Below are 24,269 nucleotides of genomic sequence, written 5' to 3' on the forward strand. Positions count from 1 at the left end.
GCCTAGAGCTGGTGTACGTGCCAGTGCTAGGCCTAGTAGTAGCTAGTACTACTCCAATAGGAGAGCCACCGGGGCAGACAGCGTCACGTGGAGCGGGGCGGGAAAGCGGGAGGGAGACCGGGGCCGGGGGTCACGTGGGCGCGCCCGCCTCGCCGGCCCCGCCGCGCCGCCACGTCGGAGCGCACCGAGAGGCAGGGAGCCGGAGCCCCCACGCGCGCCTGCCTGCCCCGCGCGGCCCCGACAGCGCCCACCGGCCCCAATCATTGACATTCTCGCCCGCCTTCCCATCATCACTCGACTCGGCTCCAACTCGCTGATGATGATGGGACCAACTTTCAGGTTTTCTTCCCCGCTTTAGAGTAAGGATAATAATTTAGCTCGTTGCTGATTGCAAAATTTTTTACAGTTTATTTCTCAAACCACTTGTATAGTGGTTTAGTTTTCTACCATTAATATATGATCCATTTGTCTATCTCACAAATTTTTTTGGTTCTTGTGTTAAAGCTAGATGTAAACTTACAGTCCACTTCCTCTCTCTCTTCTTCTCTCTCATCCACCTCATCATTTAGTCTATTTTTAGTCCACCATAATACTTACTCTTGTGCCCACTGACAGGCTTTTTTCTTCATCCCCCCTCTCTCTCTCTGAGATAATAATGAGATAACCACATCCCCCTCCGTCCGTCCGTTCCGGAAGATAATCTGATTTGATTCTCCCGAGCAAAATATTCTGCACCGCGACCCTTTTGCTTACGTACGTTTATCCAAAAGGAAAAGGTTACTTGCTCGCCCAATTCAAAAGCACAATGCGTAGTATTTTATTTCCAAGAACTCACTCAAATTCTTTACATATGCAACCTTAGATAATTAACTTGCAGATACTATATGTCAGGTCAGGGATACAAAATTGACATAATAAATTGCACCGTGATTAAATAAATAATTCCAGGCTGCATCGATTTTTTTTAGTCTTTAGACTTATGTTTAAGAATATGTGCAAGGAGCCAGATCACAACGGTCTCCTATTCTTCATTAGAATCGTCGTGAGCCTGAAAATGGTGCGGAGCGGTGCGCTCCTAATGCGTACCCGCTGCCCCGTCAGTGCCGAACCCATATTAATTAGGGGTCGGACCGCCCCGTTTGCACACCTGCCCCGCCATGACGTCACGCTAGCTGTCGCAGTGCTGCACGGCTCAGTCTGCCAAGGGTCCGGGTCGACCCACTTGTGAAGTCGATCCTCTCCTCATTTTAGCCCATGGGCCGAAGCGGTTCGACCCTAACCAGAAGAGGGACGGTAGGGTTGAGATCCGATCGATCCCAATCGACCCTAGGGTCGACCCGACGGCGCCCTCCTCCCGCGACAGCGCCGCCCTTCCTCCTCCCTCACGAGTCACGACAACAGCGCTCCGCCGGCCGTCACAGGGGGCGGCGGCACGGCCTGCAGGCGGCCCGCGGCGGGGGCGCCAGGGGGCAGCGCGCGTTGGGCGCAGCTGCCACGCGGAGGCGGCCACGCGTGCAGGGTCCCGCAGTGCGGCGAGCTCCGCCCTGAGATCCCGAGGCGGGTGTGTGCAGAGTCCCGCGGTCGGGTGAGAGGAGGGGAGGGGGCCGTGCGTGCCCCTGCCTTGTGGATCCACCAGTAGCCGTCGCCCGCCGCCGACCTCAGCTTCCTCTCGCCCTCGCTCTCGCCGGAGAAGCCCAGGACCAGGGGCTCCCTGTCCCCAATCGCCTCCCCCGCGGCGGCCTCCCCGCTCGCCGCCCCCGCTGCCCTGTCCACGATCGGCGACCTGCGGAGCCTCGCCGCGTCCCACCTTGACTCCCTCAAGCGCCGCATCGACGCGATCCACGGCGACTCCGTCCGGGACCTCGAGGCGTCCCACTCCCGCCTCTCCAAGCGCGTCAAGGTGGGTGGCCCCCGGCTCCCCGTTCCGCGCCGCTCCGATCCCCCTCGTCGCTTACCAATTACCATGAGCTTGTCAGATGCGATGCGGTTTCAATTTCACCTGCTACTGCCTGCGTGTTCAGATGCAGACGCATGGCTGCGTGCAGCTGGCGGAGGAGGCGGACAAGGAGCACAAGAAGGTGGCCGACAAGATCGCCGAGCGCGCCGAGGTGGTGAAGGTACCTCCGATCTCGTCCGTTTCACCTGCTGTTTTGTCGTAGTTGTAATTGATAGTTGATACTGATGTCATCATCGGTCACTTGTTGGTCCCAATAATTCTGAATTTCTGATGTTTTCTGTGAATCGCAGAACTCGTACAAGAAGTTCGTGGCTGAGGTGCAGGCATCTACATCTACACCATTGGTATTGCCTCCGGACCATTCAGCCCTGACTCCATCACCACGCCGCCACAACGAGAATCCTCAAAGCTTGGATCCCACCCCTCTGCCATCGCAAGATGATCCATGGTGAGATATCCTTTGATTCGTATGCTCTTTCTTTTCCTATAGCCATCTTCTGCTCGTTGTTCTTTTCCTATAGCCATTTCTGAAGCTCCTCAGTGAATGTTGTGAAGTGGGCTGACCTTGTTTTGCTGCGTGCTATATTTGTAATGGCCTGTTCTCCCTTGAAATCAGTAGTTCCATTCCTGAATGCAGTTTGCTATTCGTGTTCAAATCATCTGAAAGTGAATAGTGGCTATTCCAAACAGGATTTGTTTCAACAATATTTCTGTGAAGGACAGTTCAGATGGCTTATTCATTTTTTTCAAGTTTATTTTCCCTACTTTCTGTGACCTGCATGCTTCCTACTTCCTAGAATCCTGCATGCTTTGTTTGCGTACTTGTTGCTGATATCTTTTTAGTGCTGAAATTGCTCCATGATTTTAGTACTGCAATTGTATATTTTCCCATTTTTTGTGCTGCTCTTTTTTTATTGCACTAACGATGTTTTATTGCTACTATCCCACAGCGAAATCCCTACTCTTGCGACCGAATATCGTGTGGTCGACAGAAGCCCAACTGGCACAAGGACTAATGATGGTGAGTACTATGTGCTTAAATATAAACTGCTTGCACAACGGGCTTGTGAATTTGTGATAGACATGAACATGTTGTGTCTTTTATTGATAGGTTTCGATGAACATATTGACATGTGTGATGTTGAGGCTGACAATAGCCATGGCCAGTCTGAGGGGATCAATCCATCAATCCAAGCAGCAATTGATAGGGCAACCAAAAATTTCAGATCCGCTTGCTGGAAAGAATTTGAACCAATAATTGAAGATGGGGTGGTTGTGCAAGGCAGGTGCAAACATTGTGATACTCTGATGGCTGCCAAACGTGGTGCAGGCACAAGTTCTCTTCTAACCCACTTGAGAAGATGTAAGAAACGGAGCAGGGCTCTCAGAATAGTGCAGGACTTGAGTTCTACATTGAGGTCTCCTTGTGGCACTAGTTTGAAGGATTGGAGCTATGACCCAGATGTATCACGGAGTTTGCTTATGCGGATGATATCATTACATGAGATTCCCTTCCTCTTTACAGAATATGATGGATTTAGAAGCTTTGTGGCAAGTCTCAACCCATTGTTCAAAGTGCCATGCAGAACTACAGTTAGGAATGGTTGCATTAAAGCCTTTCATGAGAAGAAGGTTGCACTCAAAGAAACATTGAAGAATGCAGGATGTAGGTTCTCGTTGACTACGGATATGTGGACAAGCAACCAAACACTTGGGTACATTGTTGTAACTTGTCACTTCATTGATATGGACTGGAGGTTGCAAAAAAGGATAATCAAGTTTATCGATGTGAAAACACCCCACACTGGAAATGAGCTTCTGAACAATATTCAAAACTGCATTCAAGATTGGTCAATAGAAGATAAATTATTTGCAATAACACTTGACAATGCTGCAGCAAATGGTACAATGATGGACTTGTTGAAGCATAATCTGGTGGACAAGAAATTGATACCAGCAGAAGGGAAGTTGCTTCACCACCGGTGTGCGGGGCATGTCATCAATCTCATTGTCAAGGATGGGCTCAAAGTTGTGGAATCTGTTGTTGAAAACATTCGTGAAAGTGTAAAGTATATTCGTTCTTCACAATCACGTAAACAAATGTTCAAGGAAATAATTACAGCAGAAGGGATTACATGCAAGAAGAAGCCTGGTCTTGACATTACCACAAGATGGAACTCAACGCTGTTGATGCTGAAAACAGCTCTGAAGTACAAAGTTGCTTTTGAGAAGTTAAAAAGTGAGGATCAAAAGTACACATATGCTCCATCTGAAGAGGAATGGGAGAAGGCTGAGGTTCTCTGTAGGCTGCTGAAGCAATGAGGTCAAAATTCAACAAATACTGGAATAAGTCATATATAGTGTTCTGTGTACCTGTTGTGTTTGATCCTAGGTTTAAGCTAAAATTCATTGACTTCCTTTTCAAGGAATCATTTCCAAAGAAAGCCAAGCAAAGATTTGAAAGGGTTGAGAGTCTAGTCCGTCAGTTGTTTCAATCATATTCTTCTCAAGGAAAGGAGTCCAATGCAGCTGAACAAGGTGCTGCGCAAAGTGCTGAGCAGGCAGTGCCTTCCATGAAGAATGATCCATGGGCTGTTTGGGATCGACAGCTTAGTAGTGCTCTTCAATCCCAGATGACCACGGAGCTTGATAGGTATTTGGAGGAGAACCCAATACCACGTTCTCAAGAATTTGACATTTTAAAGTGGTGGATGGGTAATGCAACCAAGTATCCAATTCTAGCCTGCATAGCAAGGGATCTGCTAGCCATCCCAGCTTCTTCTGTAGCTGCGGAATCTGCTTTTAGCACTAGTGAACGAATAATCAGTGACTTCCGTAGCAGCTTGACGCCTGAGGCTGTTGAAGCACTGATTTGCACCCAGGACTGGTACCGGGCAGAAGGTAAATCAACAGAGTTTTCTATGGCGTCCATCAATGACTTCATAATGGGCGAGATGGTAACTGAACTGCAATAAGGTAAGCTGTGCATTGCTTTAGAGTGGGAGAGATCCACTTCAAAATTATTTATATCAATGTGGAATGTGTAAACCTATGTCCTGTTAGACATGAATTAGTAACCTTTTCCTTTTTGAATGAGCATACTCAGTGAATGATTCCTTGTGTTAAACAGGGTAGGAGATTGACAAGGTCACTGCAGGGCAGCGGTTGGATCTGAACCTTGAAGAGGGTAAGATCACTTGTCTCTATTCAGTTCTTTTCCTATTAGCTGCCTACAGTTGTGCTGAGCACTGAAACATTAGAATCTATATTTTGGAGGGTATATGATACTCCTATATGGACAGACTTACTCCTCAGACCAACAAAGCTTGACCTCAGACCCTTTATTCATTTGATGATAGCTTTATCTCTGAATTTGTGCCCAAACATTGTCTAAACTGTGTACTTTTCAACTCTCAATTATTAAAACCATTAAGTTTTCGACATTGGAAACTCAAAGTAACACATGTTATACTGCTCTTTTCCAGGACTCCTTATGGTGTTTATGGTATCTTCTTTTCAGAGTACCGGGCCTCGTGTTCTGCATTCAAGAAACACTGTATAAATTGCTAGCTTTTATATTTATGATCCCATCTGGTTAAAGGTGTTATGTATGTTTGTAGCCGATGATGCTTCTATGGTGCACGAAGGGATTCAAGCTCGTTAGTTCTAAAGCTGGCAGGACATCCTCATTTATTTAGCTTAGTTTTGAGATGCTCTCTGATGAAGTTCAGAACTGACCGGGTCAGAAGGAGTTAAACTAGCTCAAATCTGGAACATGTGCTTGCTCAGATTTTGGTAGAAACCTCAAGTTCAATGCGGGCCTTATCCTGTGTAGATGCATATTGCGCAAATCTGTTATGTAGGTGCCGTGTTTCCTTGCTGCTATGTCTGTTATCCAAGTACTTTGGTTTAAATTTTATTTGATTGTTACCCTATTTCATTTATTAGTAAATAATGTATTGCATGGATTGGATCTTGGACAGGAACTCTGTAACTAGCGCCGATCATATTCTGAATTTCCAGAGTTGTTTTTTTCCCATTATTGCATCATTATTTTATTTGTTGGCTGACTGCAATGGAACGGTTCCAACGGAGCAGCAGCTATTTCTGTGAACTTCTTTGATCCATATGAGCTTTTGTGCATGATTTTCTTCCATGAGAATAAACTGTGTTTGATCACTGAATAAATAAGCACATATGCATGCGAACCAGCCGCGCGTCAGCACATCGATCTGCTGGCCGCTGCCCCTGTATGCGGCCACTGACAGGAGGTTCAACCCGTGGTGCTCCGGGGATCATGTCCGGCTAAATTAAAGGAGGGGCGGGTCGACTCTCGATCCAGTAGATGAGCAAACGGGGCAGCGGGTCAGCATCAGGAGCGCTCCGCTCCGGCCCCCTTGCAGGCTGATGCACGGCTGCCTCAGTAGTCGGTACGTTGCCCACTTGCTGTGTCTAGAGAGAAGCAAGGCGGCGGGGAGGCGCTCTGCTGCAACTGAAGCCTGCAAGGTTCGACCCCAGGATCACCAGGGGTAGATAGGGTCGTGACCCCTTTGATCCTTTTTATTTCAGGATTGCCCCGCTCCGATTCGTGGGCTGTTTTAAGGAGCGGTTCGATTTCACAAAAGGATCGACCCGAACCCCTTGCAGGCCGAGTCGTGCAACTAGGAGTAGATCACAACGTGACACTAGTTAGACATTGGCCGCATTACCATGCATGCATCAAATTCAAGGACGACGCGACGAATGTGTGCGCCCCGTGTATCCCTCGCGCCAATTATTGGCTCTCGCGGCTGTGGATGGCGGTGATCAGCGTGCCCGCCGGCCCTAGGCGCGGCCACCGGCAATTGGGCGAGCGAGGCGACGGGTCGCACAAAACGACGCGTGCACCCGTGTCCTGCGTCCGCCGAGAGAGAGAGAGAGAGAGAGAGAGAGAGAGAGAGAGAGAGAGAGAGAGAGAGAGAGAGAGAGAGAGAGAGAGAGAGAGAGAGAGAGAGAGAGATACGCTCATGTGTGCCCCCGGATTATGCTCCGCTCTGTCGCTGAATTAGGAGGCCTGATCATGTTTAGTTTGCTCTTAGGTAGTACGGTCCCCGGAGGATATATAATTATATGTTCTTCGAAATGAAAAGGTCGATCTTCTTCGTTCCAAGGGGGAGGAGTTGAGGTGATGATCGTTTCTTCTGTGAAGAAAATTGAGATGATTCGTGCATGCGACCAATCCGTTCCAATAATTGTGTGAAGAAAATTTAGTGGATCGGAGTACGTGTTAACCTGATCTGATCAGGATCGGCGCAACAACCACCGCACCCCCTACCCCTTGCTACGACTTTGAGGGATCCTTCTATTCACGTGTACGTTCAGTTCATTCTACTCTCTCTACTAGTCGGCATTACGGCATACTAGGGGACTAGGACCAGCACGTACACGTACCCAGCATCCACGGCAGTCGGCAGCACACGTCCATCGCCGCACGATCATCGCCTATCATCGCAGTCAGAGAAGAATGGATAGAGAAGCCGCGACGGATCAACGTACACGTCCCTAGCTAGCTTAGACTTGCACTAGCTATTTTAGATGCGCTGCATGTGCTACCAGTTCCGGACGCCCCGCGGGGGGCCACGTCTCGCGCGGACGTGGCGCGCCCCTGCGTGCATGCGGCGCCACGCGTGCATCGGTCGCGCGCGCAGCCATGCGCGAATCGTAGTATGATCAAGGATTCATCGGGCGACCCCCAAAGTCGGTGAGTCGCCGTTGGAAAGTCGCATGCATGCCAAGAAGTCAAGACTCTCGCGCGCTGATGGCTTTTACTCCTGCTTTGCTTGGCCGCGAGGTCACGCGGCGGCGAAATGCATGGAGATCGATCCATCATATCATCAGACGGCCGGAGGCCGGAGCCCAGCTGGCCCGACCGGCCGACGGTCAGCTGGGCTCCGGCGACGTGGCCGCCCCGGCGAGAACGTCCACCGGTGCCCCCTACGCACGTGCACGTGCACGTGCGCGGCCGCGCGCTGGTCGCTGAGCCCACGCCTGCGCTCCCACGTGCATGCTGTGCTGACGCGTACGACGACCGCCTCAATTATTCGCCGATGGATCGCATGATTCGCATCCATCGCGTCCCGAGGGAATTGGACGCCCAACGAGCTGGCTGCCCCTGCCAGGCTGCCTGCGACGGCGCCGCCCCATCTCGCTGGGACGACACGTCGCGGCGTCCGATTCGACATGTACAACTGCGACTGCGGCGTGCGTGCCGTGTCTCTCGATGTCGATCCGGCCGCATGCTGCACCTGGCTGGCCGGTGTGACGACGTGACGCGAACTGGCGACGTATACCGTTCGTTGGGCGACGTTGCCACCAGCGTACGCATCGCTCCATCGCGAGGGATGATCCTAGCTAGCTAGCGTGTCGTCGTCGTCGTCGAGGCACGTACGTGTCCTGTAGTAGCTAAATGTGTTTTAGTGGGAAGCGATCACCACGTACGCACACCCATAATGCGCGTCTGGGAGTACGTGGCGGCCGTGAGCCCACGGCTAGCTTAGCTTTAGTTGAGCAATCATGCAACAGTTTAATTATTCCAAGTCGATCTGCTGTCAATGGTCAGAGGATCCAGTAGTAGCTACAGTTATCCATCTTGAGAATGGCACAAAAACAGAAAGGGGCAGGCAGTGACGGAGCTAGAAATGAAACTAGGGGGGCTATTTTTCCCCGACCAAAAACTGAGGAGGAAGAAGTCTGTCCTTGATAAGTAGCGTTAGGGATTGGATGAACCACAAATTAATTGGGATTGGTGGATTGTGGCAGCCCGAGTCCAATCCATCTTGCGGCCGGCTGCGAGGCCGGCGAGCGGCAAACAATGGAGACCGCAGATCGAGGGGCGAGGGCGAGGGTCAACGAGACGCGAGCGGCGATGCGACCGTCACCCAGCGCTGCGTGCCATCTGCACCTTCTGGCATGGCTGCCAAGGCCTGGGTGAGTGGATTTACATGAGATGTCTATGTGACTTCATTTGGATAAGGGGGGGCATAGGCCACTTTTATCGACATGTAGCTCCGCCATTGGGGGCAGGTACCGCTTGACAATAATTTTGTGAAGAAAACTGTGGAGTTAGTATTGCATAAGGAGTAATACTACCAGAGTCTACGTGTAACGTAACGTGTCTAAGGGTGGTAAAGGGTCCAAGATTTTGAACTAGAAAATCTAAGGGCCGGGCTCTAAAAGGACCGGACTCTAATATTATATAATTTTAAACTAAATAATTTAAGAGTTTTGTTGGACTGTGAAGAGGCCACTGGGGTCATGGCCCGGCCCATTACCAACCCTAAACGTGTACTTACCAGGGCAGTTTTTTTAGGGGGTAGGAGAATGATCGGTAGAGACGAGGGAGAAAGATGCACTGTGCAGGGGGTCGTGCTGCGACAGTGACACGGACCCGGCCGGCAAGCGGCAAGGTGTCCGGTGGTCATGATTGAGTTCCTAGCATGCCCCCGTCGGCGAGTGCAAGCTGCCCCACGTGTCCCCCCGTCTCCCATTCACTACACTCCTGACTCGGACCCCACTCTCCACTAAACTAAGAGCCCGTTTAGTTACCAAAAATTTTCACCTCCCCTTTAAACACATGTATGAAGCACTAAATATAATTAAATAACAAAATTAATTACACAGTTTGGATGTACACAGTAACCCATATGTGCTAATGATGCTGTCAAAAGCGTCAAAAGATTCGTCTCGCGGTTTCCAAGTGAATTCTGAAATTAGTTTTTTAATTAGTATTCGAAAAGCCCTCCCGACATCTGGTCAAACATTGACGTGACACCAAAAAAAATTTCTTGTTTGGGAACTAAACGCCCCCTAACGTAATCCCATCATTGGAGCGCCGCCCGAGGGATATCGTGATCGATTGCACATACAAATGGACGGGATTAGGCAATCATCGTGCAAAAGGGGGGCACTCAATCAGGAGCAAACCATCGTAATCCCATTGGATTTTCAGAATACTAATAATCCAATGATAAATATTTTTACTAGTTTTGTTCTTCAAAAGAAATAATTTCGAGGTTTTGTTCTTCGAAAGAAATAATTTCGCAGCTTTAAATTAAAATCTTCCGTCAAAATAGGCTCGTCCGTGCAGATTTGGCATTGTTTCTGTCCTTTCCTCTCAGTTTTCTTCTTTTGGAGTGGTACACTCGCATAGAGTATGCCACACCACATGAAGGCGAATCATGACACTTCCTCTTCAAGCTGTCCCGTGTTCGATCGAATTAAAATACGGCTTGAAAGAGATGGACAGAAAATGTAATGCAGTTGCGCCAACAATTAACACGTGGAGGGTACCTACGCGTCTTCCCCCGCACCAGCAGGATCTTCTGGTTGGAGACTCAGGTCTGGGTGGCGTGGATAAAATTGATGAGGGATTAGTTGGTGAGTTCCTAGAAACTGCAAGAAGGAATTATTCCAGGCGGCAATCAGGGGACCACGTTCCCTTGATTGAGGAACTATCCCTTTCAGCTACTGCATGCTGCTCCTACTAACAAGATTAGCACTAATCCCACTTGGTCAAAGTCCAGGTAGATAATACTCCAGTACTCCATATATACTAGAAAGCCCGCGCAGCAAGGGCCTGATTTTTACCTTTTATTTGTATTATATGAAATTTTATTTGATACATAGAAGAATAATGTAATTAGATTGATAGAATATTTTTTTATGATTGCAATGTATGTGAGACTAATTGGTCAATTTGTTATCTCATTTTTTTTGGGCGCAGGTTGTTGCTGTAATTACTGTTAGCAGGTTAAATAACTTGTGTAGTGCAAAAACTGTATGGCATTAACATATAAGGGTAGTCACTCTTTTGGCCATCGAGGTCACACTATATCCACTACCGGATATCGGATCTGTTTTTTTTACTCACTCCCCCCCCCCCCTCTCTCTCCTGCGCCGGTAGGATCCGGCATCAGCGAGATGGGACCAGGCGGCCGGAGCTCGGGCCGGCGGCGGGCTTTGGTTTTTGGATAGAGTAATTGTTGCATGTAGGTAGATTTTTTTAAGTAACGTACATAAGATGAATCCGTTGTTGAAGGAGTTTGCTTGCGACAAGCCCATACCACCGGCGCTGGAGTTTGCATGTGTATAATTTTTATGTGATTATATTAGGTTGAGTGCAAATGATAGCGTGTATTTGCAAGCGACGTGTAAAGTAACATATAAATTGTATGTTGTTGCATATATGTAGCTGCGCAAAAAATATAGTACATTAATTAATTTATAGTAGCGGCAGATGGCAAGCCCATACGTTACTATGGGTAATTTTTTAAATACTTTTTCAGTTCAGTGTTGATAAATTATGTTAGGTTAATATCATGCCTATGTTGTCTAACAGTATAAGCTTATAGAAATTTATGCATTGTAGAAATCTTTTAATCTGTTGGTATGTAGCTATTGTTTTGTTTGTTTTCATAAACAACCGTCGATACTTTAAGTAGCTGGCAGCAATATTGCGAAACATGGGCATGAGTGCATATCAAAGGAGCCTCGGGGCCTGATGTCACGGGAAGGTTCGGAGTTTACGTGTCCTTTGTTTGTCCACATGTTTGTCTACGAGAAGGAGCTATCATGGGGTCCACACGGGCTTTTTTTATACCCCCGGCGCCCTCCCACTCTCTCACTCTCTCTCTCTCTCTCGGCCTCCCTCCCTCCGTCCGCAACCTCCTCGCCACCTCCGCCCCCCGCACTTCCGCAGCTCCGGCCGTGCGCGGCTCTCTCTCTCTCTCCTTCTCCCATGGCGGATCCAGCGGCGGCCTTCCTCCCCGGGGATGTCCCGTGGCGGCCTCGCGCGGCTGCGGCAGACCCAGGGTGGCGGCACGCCTCGGAGACGGAGGAGGAGCTGGTCTCGCGGCAGAGCGGGGGCCCCACACGCGCCTCCTCCTCCCGGCGACCATGGGCGGCGAAGCCCTCCCCTGCTCCCTCGGATCCCCGCGCGGGTGGCCATGGCGGGGGGAAGCGCTGTCCCGGGTGCAAAGGCCAGCGCGGGCGGCGTTGCGCGGGCGTTGCGTGGGGGCGCTCCCCACTCCCCTGCGCCCTCCAAGCGGCAGAGCCGAGGACGGCCGGCGGCGGGACTCCTGCGCGAGGACTGGGCCTCGCGCTGCGCGGAGGCCGGGCGGCGCGTGGGGCGGCGGCGGAGCGCACGGCGGCGGCCGGCGAGGGTGAGGGTTGCACGCGGCGCCGCGGCGGCTGCTGGCTCGTGGGGCCCGCGGCGGCGGTCGGCGCATGGTGGCTGGCTGGAGGCGCAGCAGCGCTTGGGGCGTGTTTGATATGGGGCAAAAGGCCTTGGCCAAGTCCGCACCGTGCAGGTCACCGTGTTTGATTTCATTGGCCCTGTTCCCCGGCCTGGCTTCGTGGATGCAAAACACACTCTCTTGGCTCTGACTGCACGCTCGAGGGTTTCATTCCTCCTTAGCCTGGCTCTGGCCGTGTGCGCTCGGGCGAATCTCGGGCGACGGCGGGAGCTCGGGCGGGCTCGCGCGGGAAGAGGGAAACTTCCGTGCGCTTCTTGCCGGCCATGGCCTTCTTAACCCCCCTCCTCCCTCTCAGTTCTTCTCCTCCCCTCCACACTCCACTCCCGTAGAGGTGCCGTCGACGAGGTAAGCTTTGCTGCCGGCGCATTGTTGGTGTTCCCCGGTCTTCCTTTCCGTTCCCCCGTGTGGATCTGCGTCCCGGCGGCGCGGCTGTCTTGCGGGCTCCGGTTAGGCAGTCTTCTTCCTCCTCTTCTTCTCCGGTGAGGCGGTGTTGCTGTTCGTGGATCTGCCGGCTCTTGTGCTTCCCCATCTAGATCTGCTACCTCCTCCCCACCTCCATTCGATTTGAGCAGCATCTGCACCCCCTCCGGCTCACCCGAGGTGAAATCCATATTTTTCCCCATTTCTTCGGTTCACAGTTCACTGTTGGCTCGGATCTATGAGTTGTTTGATGCTGTTTCATTTTGTGATGATAAATCCTGGCCGTATTAGTTCATGCTTAGTTGTTCTTGTACATGGTACCATGTTGATTTGTTTCATCTTGTTACTGTTGTTGCCTGTGATCATATTTTGTTCGGTTTGTGAGATGAATAGTCGATGATGACTAGCTTATGTGCACTGGGAGGCATTTTTAGTAATGCAGCCGTGCCTTTACTCATTTGTTAATGCTTACACTTTACATTCAGAGGCCAGTCAGGGTCTACTTTGATTGCTTATACATCTGTGAATGCATGTAGATGGATGCAAATGCACAACATGCGGTGATGGCTAGGCAGGCAGCTGGGATGGTTTGCTTTGTGGTCAATAGGCTTAGAAGGATTATAGGAGAAGAGACAATTCCTTGTGCCAGCTGAGGAAGGATTTGTGGGTGCTTTGCCTGAAGATGATGAGGATGTGCCCCTAGAGGAACCTGCAATGGTTAATGTGAGGGATCAGATTTGCAATGCTATGTGGGCTTCTAGGGGGTCATCTACGACTTGATTTGTTTTACATTTCATGGATGTGTACAATAATTTGGTAGACCCTGGATATGGAACTAATGTAGTGTAATGCTTATGTACTGTTTCATGCTATGTCTGAGACCAGATATTTGCATTGGTTATTGATTCTTGTGGTTCACTAGTTCACTGGTTATTTATTCTTGTGGTTCACTGGTTCTTTACCTTGATAATGATAGGATGACTGCTAGTAACATTGATGCTCAAGGTGGGTTTGTGTTTGCTGCAAACATGGTGCAAGGTGCAGCTGCAATTGCTTAGGCTATTGTAGGTGCAGCTGCAGTTGCTCAGGCTGCTGTAGGTGCACCATATGTTGTTGACCTGGTGGATGGTGAGGCTGCTCCTGCTGGAGCAGAGCAAGGCCCTATGAGGTGGACTAGCAACATGTCTGGGTTTGTCCTAAGGAGGATGGCCCACATTGTGACTAAGGGTGGTAGGACTGACAAGACCTACAAGGATAAGGATGTCAATGCAGTAGCTAAGGCTCTAAACGAGTACAGTGGGTTGCCTGTTAGTCCAACTCAAGTGTACAATCACTTGAGGAAGTGGAAACAGAAATGGTCTAAGGTTGCTAAGCTCAAGGACCTTAGTAGGGCAACATTTGATGATGATGTGCATGCCATAATGCTAGAACAGGACCACTATCTTGGTCATTTCAAGGTATCTCATTCAAGAAAACATTGTCTGAAGCATTCTCTTCTTAATTTTGTGCTCTCTTATTAATTGTGCCCTCTCTTCTTAATTGTGTGCACTCACTACAGGACCACCCTAAGGATGCTGAGTACTTGAATACTCCAATTAGGTTCTACACTGAGATGGAGACTCTGTTTGCTAGCACCTTGGCTACTGGTAGGTTTGCCTTAGGATCCAATGAACTTTTGGGGGTGAACAATGCTGATAGTGTGGCTGCTAAGCTGGAGGGTCAAGACTTCTCTTGTCCTACTTATGAAGGCAAGGCCACAACAAATACCTTTGACTTTGCTGAGGGCAGCAAGGCCACATCACTTTTGTCACAGAGTGTTGGTGGTAAGAGGAAGAGGGGCAATTTCAGTGAGGAAGAGATGCTAATGATGACCAACATTACTGATGCTGTCAACAATGTTGCCAATGCTATGCTGAAAACAGGTGCTGCACATGTTGACCCAGACCTCTACCTTGCTGTCATGGAGATACCTGATTTCTCCACTGAGGCCTTGATTGTTGCCTACACTCACCTCCTTGAGAACAAAGCAGTGGCAACTGGTTTTGTGAACATGACAACCCCCCACAGGGCCATATGGCTTCAGACCTACCTCGCCAAGAACTACTACATGTAGTTCTGTCCTTGTTTGGCAAACTAGCATGGAGAGGGTTGATTGTTGAGAAGTTATAGTTTCTCCACTTCCCTCTCCAACTTCTGTCCTCTCTTTTGGGTTCCACTTTGGCTAGATGATGTGCATGGTAGATGGCTGACCAGCACCTTTTGGGTTTAGTTAGTGGGAAGGTGGCTAACTAAAGCAAGTCTATTTTGACTCACTGAATGTGGCTGAACTCTATTTATCCTACCTAATATATTGTAATGCAGCCTCTGTTGGCTAGCTGATATGAACAACTATTACATTTGACGATCTGAGACATTTCTGTTGTTGTTTTGAAATGGCCGATGATGCATAATTTAGAACTGATATGCACTAATGTTTCCTATTAGCTGAGGCCATTATTTTAGAACTGAACAAAACATTTCATCATGTCTTGCTATTCATTTCTGTTGAACTGCCATAGTTTGCTCTTCAATTCAGTTGGAGTTGATGCTGGTTGGGGTTGGGCTAGGCTTGAATCAAACACAATCTCATTGTGGTAGTTGATGGCGGTTGGGGTTTGGGCCAGACTGGGTGCTGAGAATCGAACACAAAAAAAGGTTAGACCAGGCTCTGCTGATTCAACACAATCAAACAACCCCTCTTGGGCCATCGCAGTCAGGCCACGGTTGGCCTGGGCTTGGCTCGCCGGCCAGGCCTGCCAGATGCAAGAAATCAAACACGCCCTTGGTGGCCGTTCGATGGCCCGATCGGATGGCAGTTTTTTTTTCCAGGTGACGTGGCGCGACGAGAGGCCGGGGAATGACACCGGAATCGTGTTTTAGAGATATGCACTACTCACCTCGCCCAAAAAAAAAGAAGACAATCGTATGGAGATGATCATAGACACGGAGTGTATCGCTCCCGTTACTATTTGTGGTCAACTTTGAGTGGAGCGCGACCAATTATTGGAGTATACGTATGAGCATGCCTATCTAAAAATATCCGGGTCATCACCTGACTTGAGTTCAAAGCCACAAGGACGGAGAAGAAAAATTAAGGACGTGGCGTCGCCTTGCTGGATGTGGAAGCTTATCCACCCGCCTCGTGGCGCCATTTTGCAGTCATGCATGCTACGGCTAATAAAATACGCAGTTAACTAATGACTCTGGGATTTGATGATCTCTTGCTACTGCTACTATTTTAATCAGGTGCATAGATTTGTATGGTACCACCGGACACTAGCACGCTGCCGCCAGCCCGCCACATGAACAACACAACTGCAATGCGAGGCCCAAGCTATCAGCAGACCAGGCATCATTGGGCTGTAAAGAATGGCACGAAACAGACCCAATGATAAAACTGGCCCAACATTCTCATGAGATGACCACCCCATATACTCGATCAGGATCCACCGTCAAACAAATGATCCCTAAACGTGGCCTTCACGGATCACACACGCATGTTACTGTCATTTCTGAACTAACTGCTCAATATAATCTCAAAATTAAAAGAACAATCTTTCCCATAATTTTGGGGGGAAATTGAATCCAGAACAAAACTGGGAGCATCTTCCAGTATACCAGGCAGCAGACAGGCAAACGCAGAGCCAGACAAAGCTGGGAGCGGATCACTAATCCCAACCATTACAAAAGAAACACACGAGGCAGTATTGAGGGAGAATTTCACCGTTACTAGAGTTCCCGCTAATCAAAATCCTGTAAAGAATCCATGTGATACTTGGCAGATTCAGAACTATAATTTGATCTGAACAAAAGGTAACCTTCAAAGTTTATCCTAGGTATTGTCTAGGAGATGCTACAAAACTGCTACTTACAGAGAATCCACGTCACCACCGGAACTACAGTATATGGAGGTTACCAAGACAAACCTGTACAGCATTAGCTTCTAGTGCAGTATATGCAGAGAACCCACAACACCACTGTGACTGTGACTATAGTATATGGAGGTTACCAACACAAACCTGTACAGCATTAGCTTCTAGTGCAGTATCCATGGGTAGTTCAGAGAACCCACAACGCCACTGTGACTACAGTATATGGAGGTTACCAAGACGAACCTGTACAGCATTAGCTTCTAGTGCAGTATCCATGGGTAGTTAAGTTCAGGCAGTGATCTCAGCAGCTCCTGTTTCTCCCTTCCAACTATTAATTGCGCATAGCAGAGCATAATTGGGCACCAAGTTCTTGTCAGGAAGCTGTCTTTGTCAACGGCGACGCATCATTCTCATGCAGCCACATCTCAATCGCAACCCGCTCGTACGAGTACCCATCAGATGCAATGCATGGATCCTGCATTACCCTCTGCAGAGCAAAAAAACATACAAAGTTTCACGTCACATCCTTCAAGTAAAATAATGGAGACAACAAACTACGAGTAACTTAATATCAGACTGGCTGTTAGTCTCACTGTAGTTTAATTTTGCGTCAGGTACACCACAAATTCTTCAAATTATAAAATACGTCAGCTTAGTTCCAATGCAATTAGGTATCTTCATGAAAGGCAGATGAACCATCTGCCTTTCATGAAGATAACAAACTAGATGCCTAAACATAGCCTTGATGCAATTAGGTATAATAGATGCAACAAATACCTTGAGTATAGGGCAGATAAAATGGCTTGGTGGTGCAGTTGGGACTGCCCGTACTGAGTCAAGTGCGGTGCTGGCAATCTTGTTCAGCCGCTCTAAAACTACAAGAACATTAGACTTCAGGTCAGGTCGATCCTTGCCTCGCATTTCCAAACAGCTTAGCCCAAGCTGAGCAAGCTCATATGCTGCTTTTACAGGCCATTTTCCTGCACGCTGGTCCAGGATGTCAACAAGGTGACGCTCTTCCACTGCTTGCTCAACAGTGTCTGCTAGCCCCATTGGTGACTTTGCAGTCAGCAGCTGCAAGAATACCATGCCCAAGGCATATACATCAGATTTTGTCGAAACTTGACCTGACCTTTGATACTCTGGGTCCATGTAAAACAGTGTCCCAACTAGATCTGTGTGTTTGCGAATTGTATGTGTTGATGAGGCCTCACTTAAAGGAAGTAATGTTGCAATGCCTGCATCGCCAATTTTGCTAGTGAAATTACCGTCAAGGAGTATATTTGCAGGCTTGAGGTCACGGTGGATAATTGGTTTTGGTCTCGAGCTGTGTAGGTAGATAAGTGCCAATGCTATTTCCCAGGCAATACGGAAACGGTAGTACCATGGGAGTGGGGATGTGCCTCCTTTGCACTGTAACCGATCCTCAAGGCTGCCATTCTCCATGTACTCACACACCAAGCAGGCTCTGTCCAGACAAGCACCTAGCAGCAGCAGCAAATGGCGATGGCGGGTCTTACTCAAAACCTCAAGCTGCAGAAGAGAGTGCATCCCATAAGAATTTCATGTACCAACATGACTACACGAGATAAAAAGACAATGCATCTATTTTTGTATATCATGGACTTGATTGTAGATTTCAATACAGCACAACTACCTAGCATAGTAGCATGTTGGGTTCTAGTGTAGGGGCACATTTGCGTACCTTAGCTTAAATTTGTAATGTTAGTACAGACATTTAATCGCTGATACAATTATGATCTTTAGTTGAACTTCGTAATGATGCAGGAAATACCTCCTGTTTGAAATGTTTGGTAACACGGCTGTCGTCAGGCTTGAGTAGTTTTATGGCCACGGTTGTTTGGTGGATTTTGCCCTTGTACACTGTCCCGTTAGCTCCCGACCCAATCTTAAGTGCCTCTGAAAAAGATGATGTAGCAGACTCCATCTCTTCCCATGTAAACATTATGTATGACTTGCCTCCCAATTCAAGAAGTTTCTCCAGCTTTTGCATATCATCAGCCTCCCTTGACGCCCTAAGCTGCACGTGCTGCTTTTTCAGAGCTTCTTCATTTGCAAGGTCCCTCACATGCCGGGCATGCGCCTCTGCAGCATACCGCTGCTCCCTCTCTTTCCGTGCTGCCTCAATGGCAGTGTTGATCCTGGAGTGGACCTCCACCAGCCGAGCTTCCTCTTGAGCACGTTTTTCAATTAAGTCAATCATCTAACATATGTTGAAGATATGTAAGATGATGTGAATTTGGAAAGTAATTAGCTGCTAGTATTAAATAACACTACCTCTAAACTTACTTGCTGAGAAGCGCTGGTGGACTCATCCTCAACGAGTTTGCACACTCCTCTCATATGTCCTAGTTTAATCTTGAGCTTTTCGCGCTCAAAATTGACATTATCCTATGTTGGGAAAAAAAGAATCATGGAAGCTCAGAAATATATTAGCAAAACCTGACCTTGCCTAGTCAAGAAGTTTAAATAGGGCAGCTAAATGATTTAACCAAGTGTATTTTTTCCCGAACTACAAGAAACTAAGAGTGAATTTTTAGAGCCAAGAAAGGGTACTCTTAAAAGATCGGTCATGTCATTTCCAACTTCAGATAACTAATTGCAAAAAGGTTTAAAATGTATTTGATGCATAAAGGATTGTGAATATTGCATGACCAACCTTGTCCTCTGAAAGCATCAATTCCTGCAGTGCATTGCTTACGATTGTAGCTTTGTCTGTGATCGGCAAGTTACTAGATCCAGATATTTGATCACTAGCACAAGGAGTGTTTGCCTAGTTAAGAAATTTGAATAGATTAGATAAATGAAGTCACCCAAGTGTCAAATCTGTAGAATTAAATGAAACTGCAAACATTTGAGAAGACAAAAACTTTTAGAAAAAGGTAAATATTGTGCAAATGTTGGCAAAATGTGATTTCACAGCACCTTTAGTACAGACAACATAGAGATCCGAAACCGATTCTCATGTACCTTCAACTCCATGTATCAGTAGATCACTAAAAGGTGCAGTGCGAAGATGATTATGCGACTAACCTTATCCTCTGAAAGCATCAATTCTTGCAGCGCACTCTTCACGGATGCAGCTTTGTCCAAGACAGGCAAATTAGTAGGTGCAGAAATATGACCAGCACAAAGAGTGCTTGCCTAGTTATGTATTAATAAATCAGGTAAGTGATGCAACATAAGTGCCATATTTTTCAAAATACAAGACATTACAGATGTCAATTTAAGAAGCAAGAAGAAAGGGTAAGTAGCGCACATGTTGCAATATGGGATTGTCGATCTGCTTTAGTACAGATAACTAAGTAACTAACTGGAGGAGATATAGAGGTGTCTGACACAGACTCTCATGTATTGATAATTCAATCTAATAATGCAGTAAGATGAAGAGATATTTGAAGAAAACTGCATGACTAACCTTGTCCTCTGAGCACATCAATTCCTGTAGTGCTCTGCTAACAGTTGGACTTTTGTCTGAGATTGGCAAGTTACTAGATTCAGTGATTTGGTCAGCACCACGAGGACTGCCACCTTGATCTTTATCAACAATAGATGTTAAAGTGCTTCCAGTGAGATATTCTTGTAAAGAGCGTGGCCGATTATGATCTTCAGAGGAGGAACTATCCAGATTTCCCCCTGGCAAGTTGGACCCGTGAATTCTGGAAGGTGTAATATCTGCATGGGATGAAAAGGATAAATTTCTTGGACTGGTTTATGCTGAACCAAATGATCTTCATTCCTTTCTCATTGGTATCCAAAGGGCCAATAATACACCATTCAGATCACAAAAAAGGAAACTAGGTGCTCCAAACTTCACGAGTACAAATGTAGCAAACATGCTTTCTATATCAGCTTCATGAGTACAAGGAGGGTCCACACAACTACTCTGGTCGGTAAAATAGAGTAAAGAAATCAAGTTGGAGTCATTTATCATGCTATCCTAGCAACACAATGGAAATTTCCAGATACTTTACCTGATACTGATGACTTATCATCCGAATAAAGCTCGCTGTTAGAACTCTCATTAACCTGGAATATCTCAGAACTGTTGCCACCTTCCGATCCAGGAGAATAAACCATGGACAAGCCACCTTTTGAAACAGAATACACCATACAAAAGCTTGGAACACACTTGCATATTCGAGAGGATGTCCTAGTGCCCTTGGATTTCCTAAGCCATTTCACCAAATTAGCACTGTTTCCATTTCCAGTTCATAATTAATTAGTACGGGGCAGGTTTTAAGTACCTCATAAAGTTGCCCTGAGAAGAGGCACCAACAACAAGCTTGTGGATTTGGCAAGCTGAGACAACACCTGAAATAGTTTCTGCCACGTCATCACCCTTGACAACCAATACTTCTGCTTCAACCTGAAAACCAAGGCATCATATACGTAATAACGTAAAGAAGGTTGTTTGAAAATTCGTAGAACTATTGCTGGCTGAAAGCTTTTTCCTGTTTTGATAAATTTACCTAATATGCCTGAAAAGACTATACTGAACATAGTTAATTAATTCAAATGATAAGCCTGATTATTCTTGCACATTCTAGTTATTTTATTTATTTCGTTATTTTTATTCAGTTTTAGTGTGCACTTGAGAATGAAATTTCATAAAGAACAATAAATGTTGTCTTGAATAGAAGCCTCGGACCTTTCCAATGCACATGTTCTCGTACATAAGCAGCATATTTTGGGCCTCACATTCGACTTCCTTTTCATATGCACTGGCAATGTCATCCCTCACTTGATCAACAGGAACATAGTTGCCCACTACATAAAACCAAGCAAAATTGTAGTGCCAACAAGCTTTGCAACTGCAAGAGAATGTGCATATTTGAATTGAAGAATGGCTACTTACTCGGGGTCGGAACAAGTGTGACCTTTTGTCGGACATGAATGAGCATGAACCTTGTCCTCTCTCTGGCACCAAAATTTTTCAGAGCCCATTTCACTGCGTACTTGCTGGACTTGGAGCTACTCACGGCCAGCCCAACAGTGATAGGTGGATCAGTAGACGGTGATGATTCAGGGACCACAGCTTCTTCCTGGGTGGCCATTGCCTTGCAATTTGTGTCGCCCTAAAGTGAAGGACACTGTATGATCAACAACCAAAACAACAGGACCCTGAGTACAGTAATTGCATCATCCACTTGCTGTAGTATAGAATCAACATAAGTAGGAAATTTCTGTAAACTATTCTTCAGAAACTGCAAGGGGAAGATCCCGCTAACACCATGGGACACTGCATCTATCTACAATGTAGAAAAAAAATTGCAGCCAAACCGGCGAACCCTTAGAACATCACATCCTAGGATCGAGCAGGAAATGAAACAAGCTAGGCACACGGGCGCACGCGCCTGCGCACGCCGCGGCGCGCCGAAGCACAAGTACACGCACGGACGCACCCCAGCGAGCGCGCACCCTCACGCACACTAGCAAGCGCAACCACACACGCGTGCGTCCCGCCCGCTCGCGCGCGCACACAACAATCCAGCAAGCCTCGCACATGAATGGGAATCAAAACGGAGTGGAGCGCAACAGCCGCCAGCATTCGCGTTTCATCCACCAGCTCTCTACTCGGGGGAAAACCAGAAGGGGAATGAGGGATTCGATCGGGAACCCAAACCCTACCTTCTCCACTATCGTCTCGAACTCCGACGACTACGACGGCGACGGCGTGGCTTCCCCCGAGAGTCGAGCCGCCGCTCCCGCTCGCCGCCTCGCCACCGCCACGAAGCAGCAGCAGGAGGCCGAAGTCCTGGAGCGGAATCAACCAAAACCCCTTGTGCCCTTGTGGGGAGGGGAACGAAAGAAAAGAGGCCCAGACTACTGCGTTGGACACTGGTTTTTAGTGGGCTCCGGCGCGTGCAGTTTGTTCTGGCCCAGCCCAGAAAGAGGGACTCACGCCAGCAGAGGTGGCCGGCGGGAGTCCACACCTGAGACCGCCCCCCTCGCCGTGGCGGACGACGTCTCGTGCTCCGGCAGGCCTCCATCCACGCCGAAAAGCACTCGGGTCCAGGCTGTCCAGCAGGCCGCCGTTGCGCTCATCTCTTGCGGGAGTGGGTCTGGGAGTGTGATTCTGTGATGAATCCACCTTTACCAATTACCGTATTAACAGTTCTGACATGGGAACCTGCTCCTTGGAGGACATTTTTACTGCAACTACATGTATGGACAAGTATGATGAACTGCAGCTACATCCCATTTCGTAACGGCAAGTTGGTTTTGGCCTGTCAACATCAGGAACACCTGTAGGCTCCAGGCAACGTGATCAACATACTAACATGTTAGAAGTTTTTTACCTAAAGAACGAGATTATACAGGCATGGTTCTTAAAGTTCTGTTTTGTGATGCTTGAGTGTAGTGCTTGGAAAATAAAGTTGATCTACGAGACCAAGGTCCCATTTGGATGTGCTAAAAATGAGGACTAGAACTAATTAGAGTTAATAGAATTTAACCGTCAATTAACCATTATCAATGCAAATTAGCCCACAATTGGCCTATCTTAGTCAGTTTACTAGAAGGAGAGAGGGAATTTCTACATACAAATCGTTTCCATTTAAAAGTGCGATAAACAAAATTTTCTTCCATGACCATAATACTTGGTGTTCACGATCTGTCAGGTGGCCAACAGTACTGCGGGATCAATAGACTCTTATATACTCTAGTTAACTAGTTAATTTCAGTTTTAGTCTTTCTCTCTGGTAGGGTCGTCATTTATCGTTTTGTGTAATAACGCTTTGTACCTTTTTTTTAACAAAATAAAACTTTGTAACTTTAACTGGCTAGGCTCTTCACCAAGTTTGGGGCGTTTTTAAACTCGTTCTTTTTTTCTCTTAACAAAAAACGTGCCGTGGCACACTCTCAGAAATCATAATTCTCGTGTGGGTTTGGTTTGACTTGACATGGACATACACAAAAAAAAAAATCTGTCGATACAACCCAGTGCCGCAGCTGATTGACATAAACCTGGAGGATCTTGTGAGTGATCCCCCCATCCACCCGCATCAACAAAATAATGTCATGACGATCTGGAGGTTGGTAGGCAGCTTTCTCTCTACTCTACGTGTGTGCAATCTCCATCACTTTTTATTTATAGCATCGGATGAGGAGGATAATTACGCGTCACTTGGTCGCGACATAGACTCCTGATTTTTTTTATTTTGTTACGGTCGTTTTCTGGTCCACATATTTAATCAAGTATATATAATTTTTTCTTAAGTAAGAACAGGAAGCACATTTAGGCTGAGAAGTCACTCTCAGGTATCAGCTCAAGGCACCATACAACCTCCAGATTTTTGTTGTCACCCCGAGCACCCTGTTTATCTGAGGACAAATCTACTAGCCTTTTCCTTACGTTATCTTATCTATATACTTATCTGGCTGGCCTGCTGAGCTCCCGGAAATTAGAGCTATTTTAATACCAGTTCTGACTTCAGAGCGGATAACATTTAGGGTTTAGATAAACCGTCCTTGCCTCTCGCTTGACGTGATCTGGTGGTACGGCGGCACACTGTTTGGACTTTGGAGCGATTGCAATGTCGGTTTCGGAGTCGATCAAAATCTCTTTGCCTTGGGCGAGCTGTCTCATCTCTTGGGTTGATCCCTTTTGACTTTGCATGTTTACTTCAGAGTTCAGACTGCCTGACTTTTTTTTTTGAGAGGGAG

At 47.5% G+C, this 24,269-nt stretch overlaps 1 protein-coding gene and 1 pseudogene across 1 annotated transcript; one reads left to right on the forward strand and one right to left on the reverse strand.

Moving 5' to 3' along the window:
• Nucleotides 1-4,275: 4,275 nt before the first annotated feature.
• On the forward strand, nt 4,276-14,782 carry LOC120648036. Its single transcript, XM_039924817.1, has 4 exons — nt 4,276-4,914; nt 5,093-5,144; nt 13,738-14,126; nt 14,228-14,782. Exons 1-4 carry the CDS (start codon nt 4,276-4,278, stop codon nt 14,780-14,782), a joined length of 1,635 nt encoding a protein of 544 aa, XP_039780751.1.
• Nucleotides 14,783-16,296: 1,514 nt separating this feature from the next.
• On the reverse strand, nt 16,297-22,394 carry LOC120651670 (annotated as a pseudogene).
• Nucleotides 22,395-24,269: the final 1,875 nt, after the last annotated feature.

The sequence above is a fragment of the Panicum virgatum genome, chromosome 9K (genome assembly GCF_016808335.1).
Source record: "Panicum virgatum strain AP13 chromosome 9K, P.virgatum_v5, whole genome shotgun sequence".
Taxonomy (NCBI): Eukaryota; Viridiplantae; Streptophyta; class Magnoliopsida; order Poales; family Poaceae; genus Panicum; species Panicum virgatum.

Excerpts from the sequence above, each read along its gene's own strand:
- LOC120648036 (XM_039924817.1), top strand. The coding sequence starts at position 4,276 with ATGAGGTCAAAATTCAACAAATACTGGAATAAGTCATATATAGTGTTC. Across the intron at positions 4,915-5,092 it reads ACTTCATAATGGGCGAGATG|GAGATTGACAAGGTCACTGC; the intron begins GTAACTGAACTG and ends TAAACAGGGTAG. Across the intron at positions 5,145-13,737 it reads GGATCTGAACCTTGAAGAGG|GTGCAGCTGCAGTTGCTCAG; the intron begins GTAAGATCACTT and ends AGGCTATTGTAG.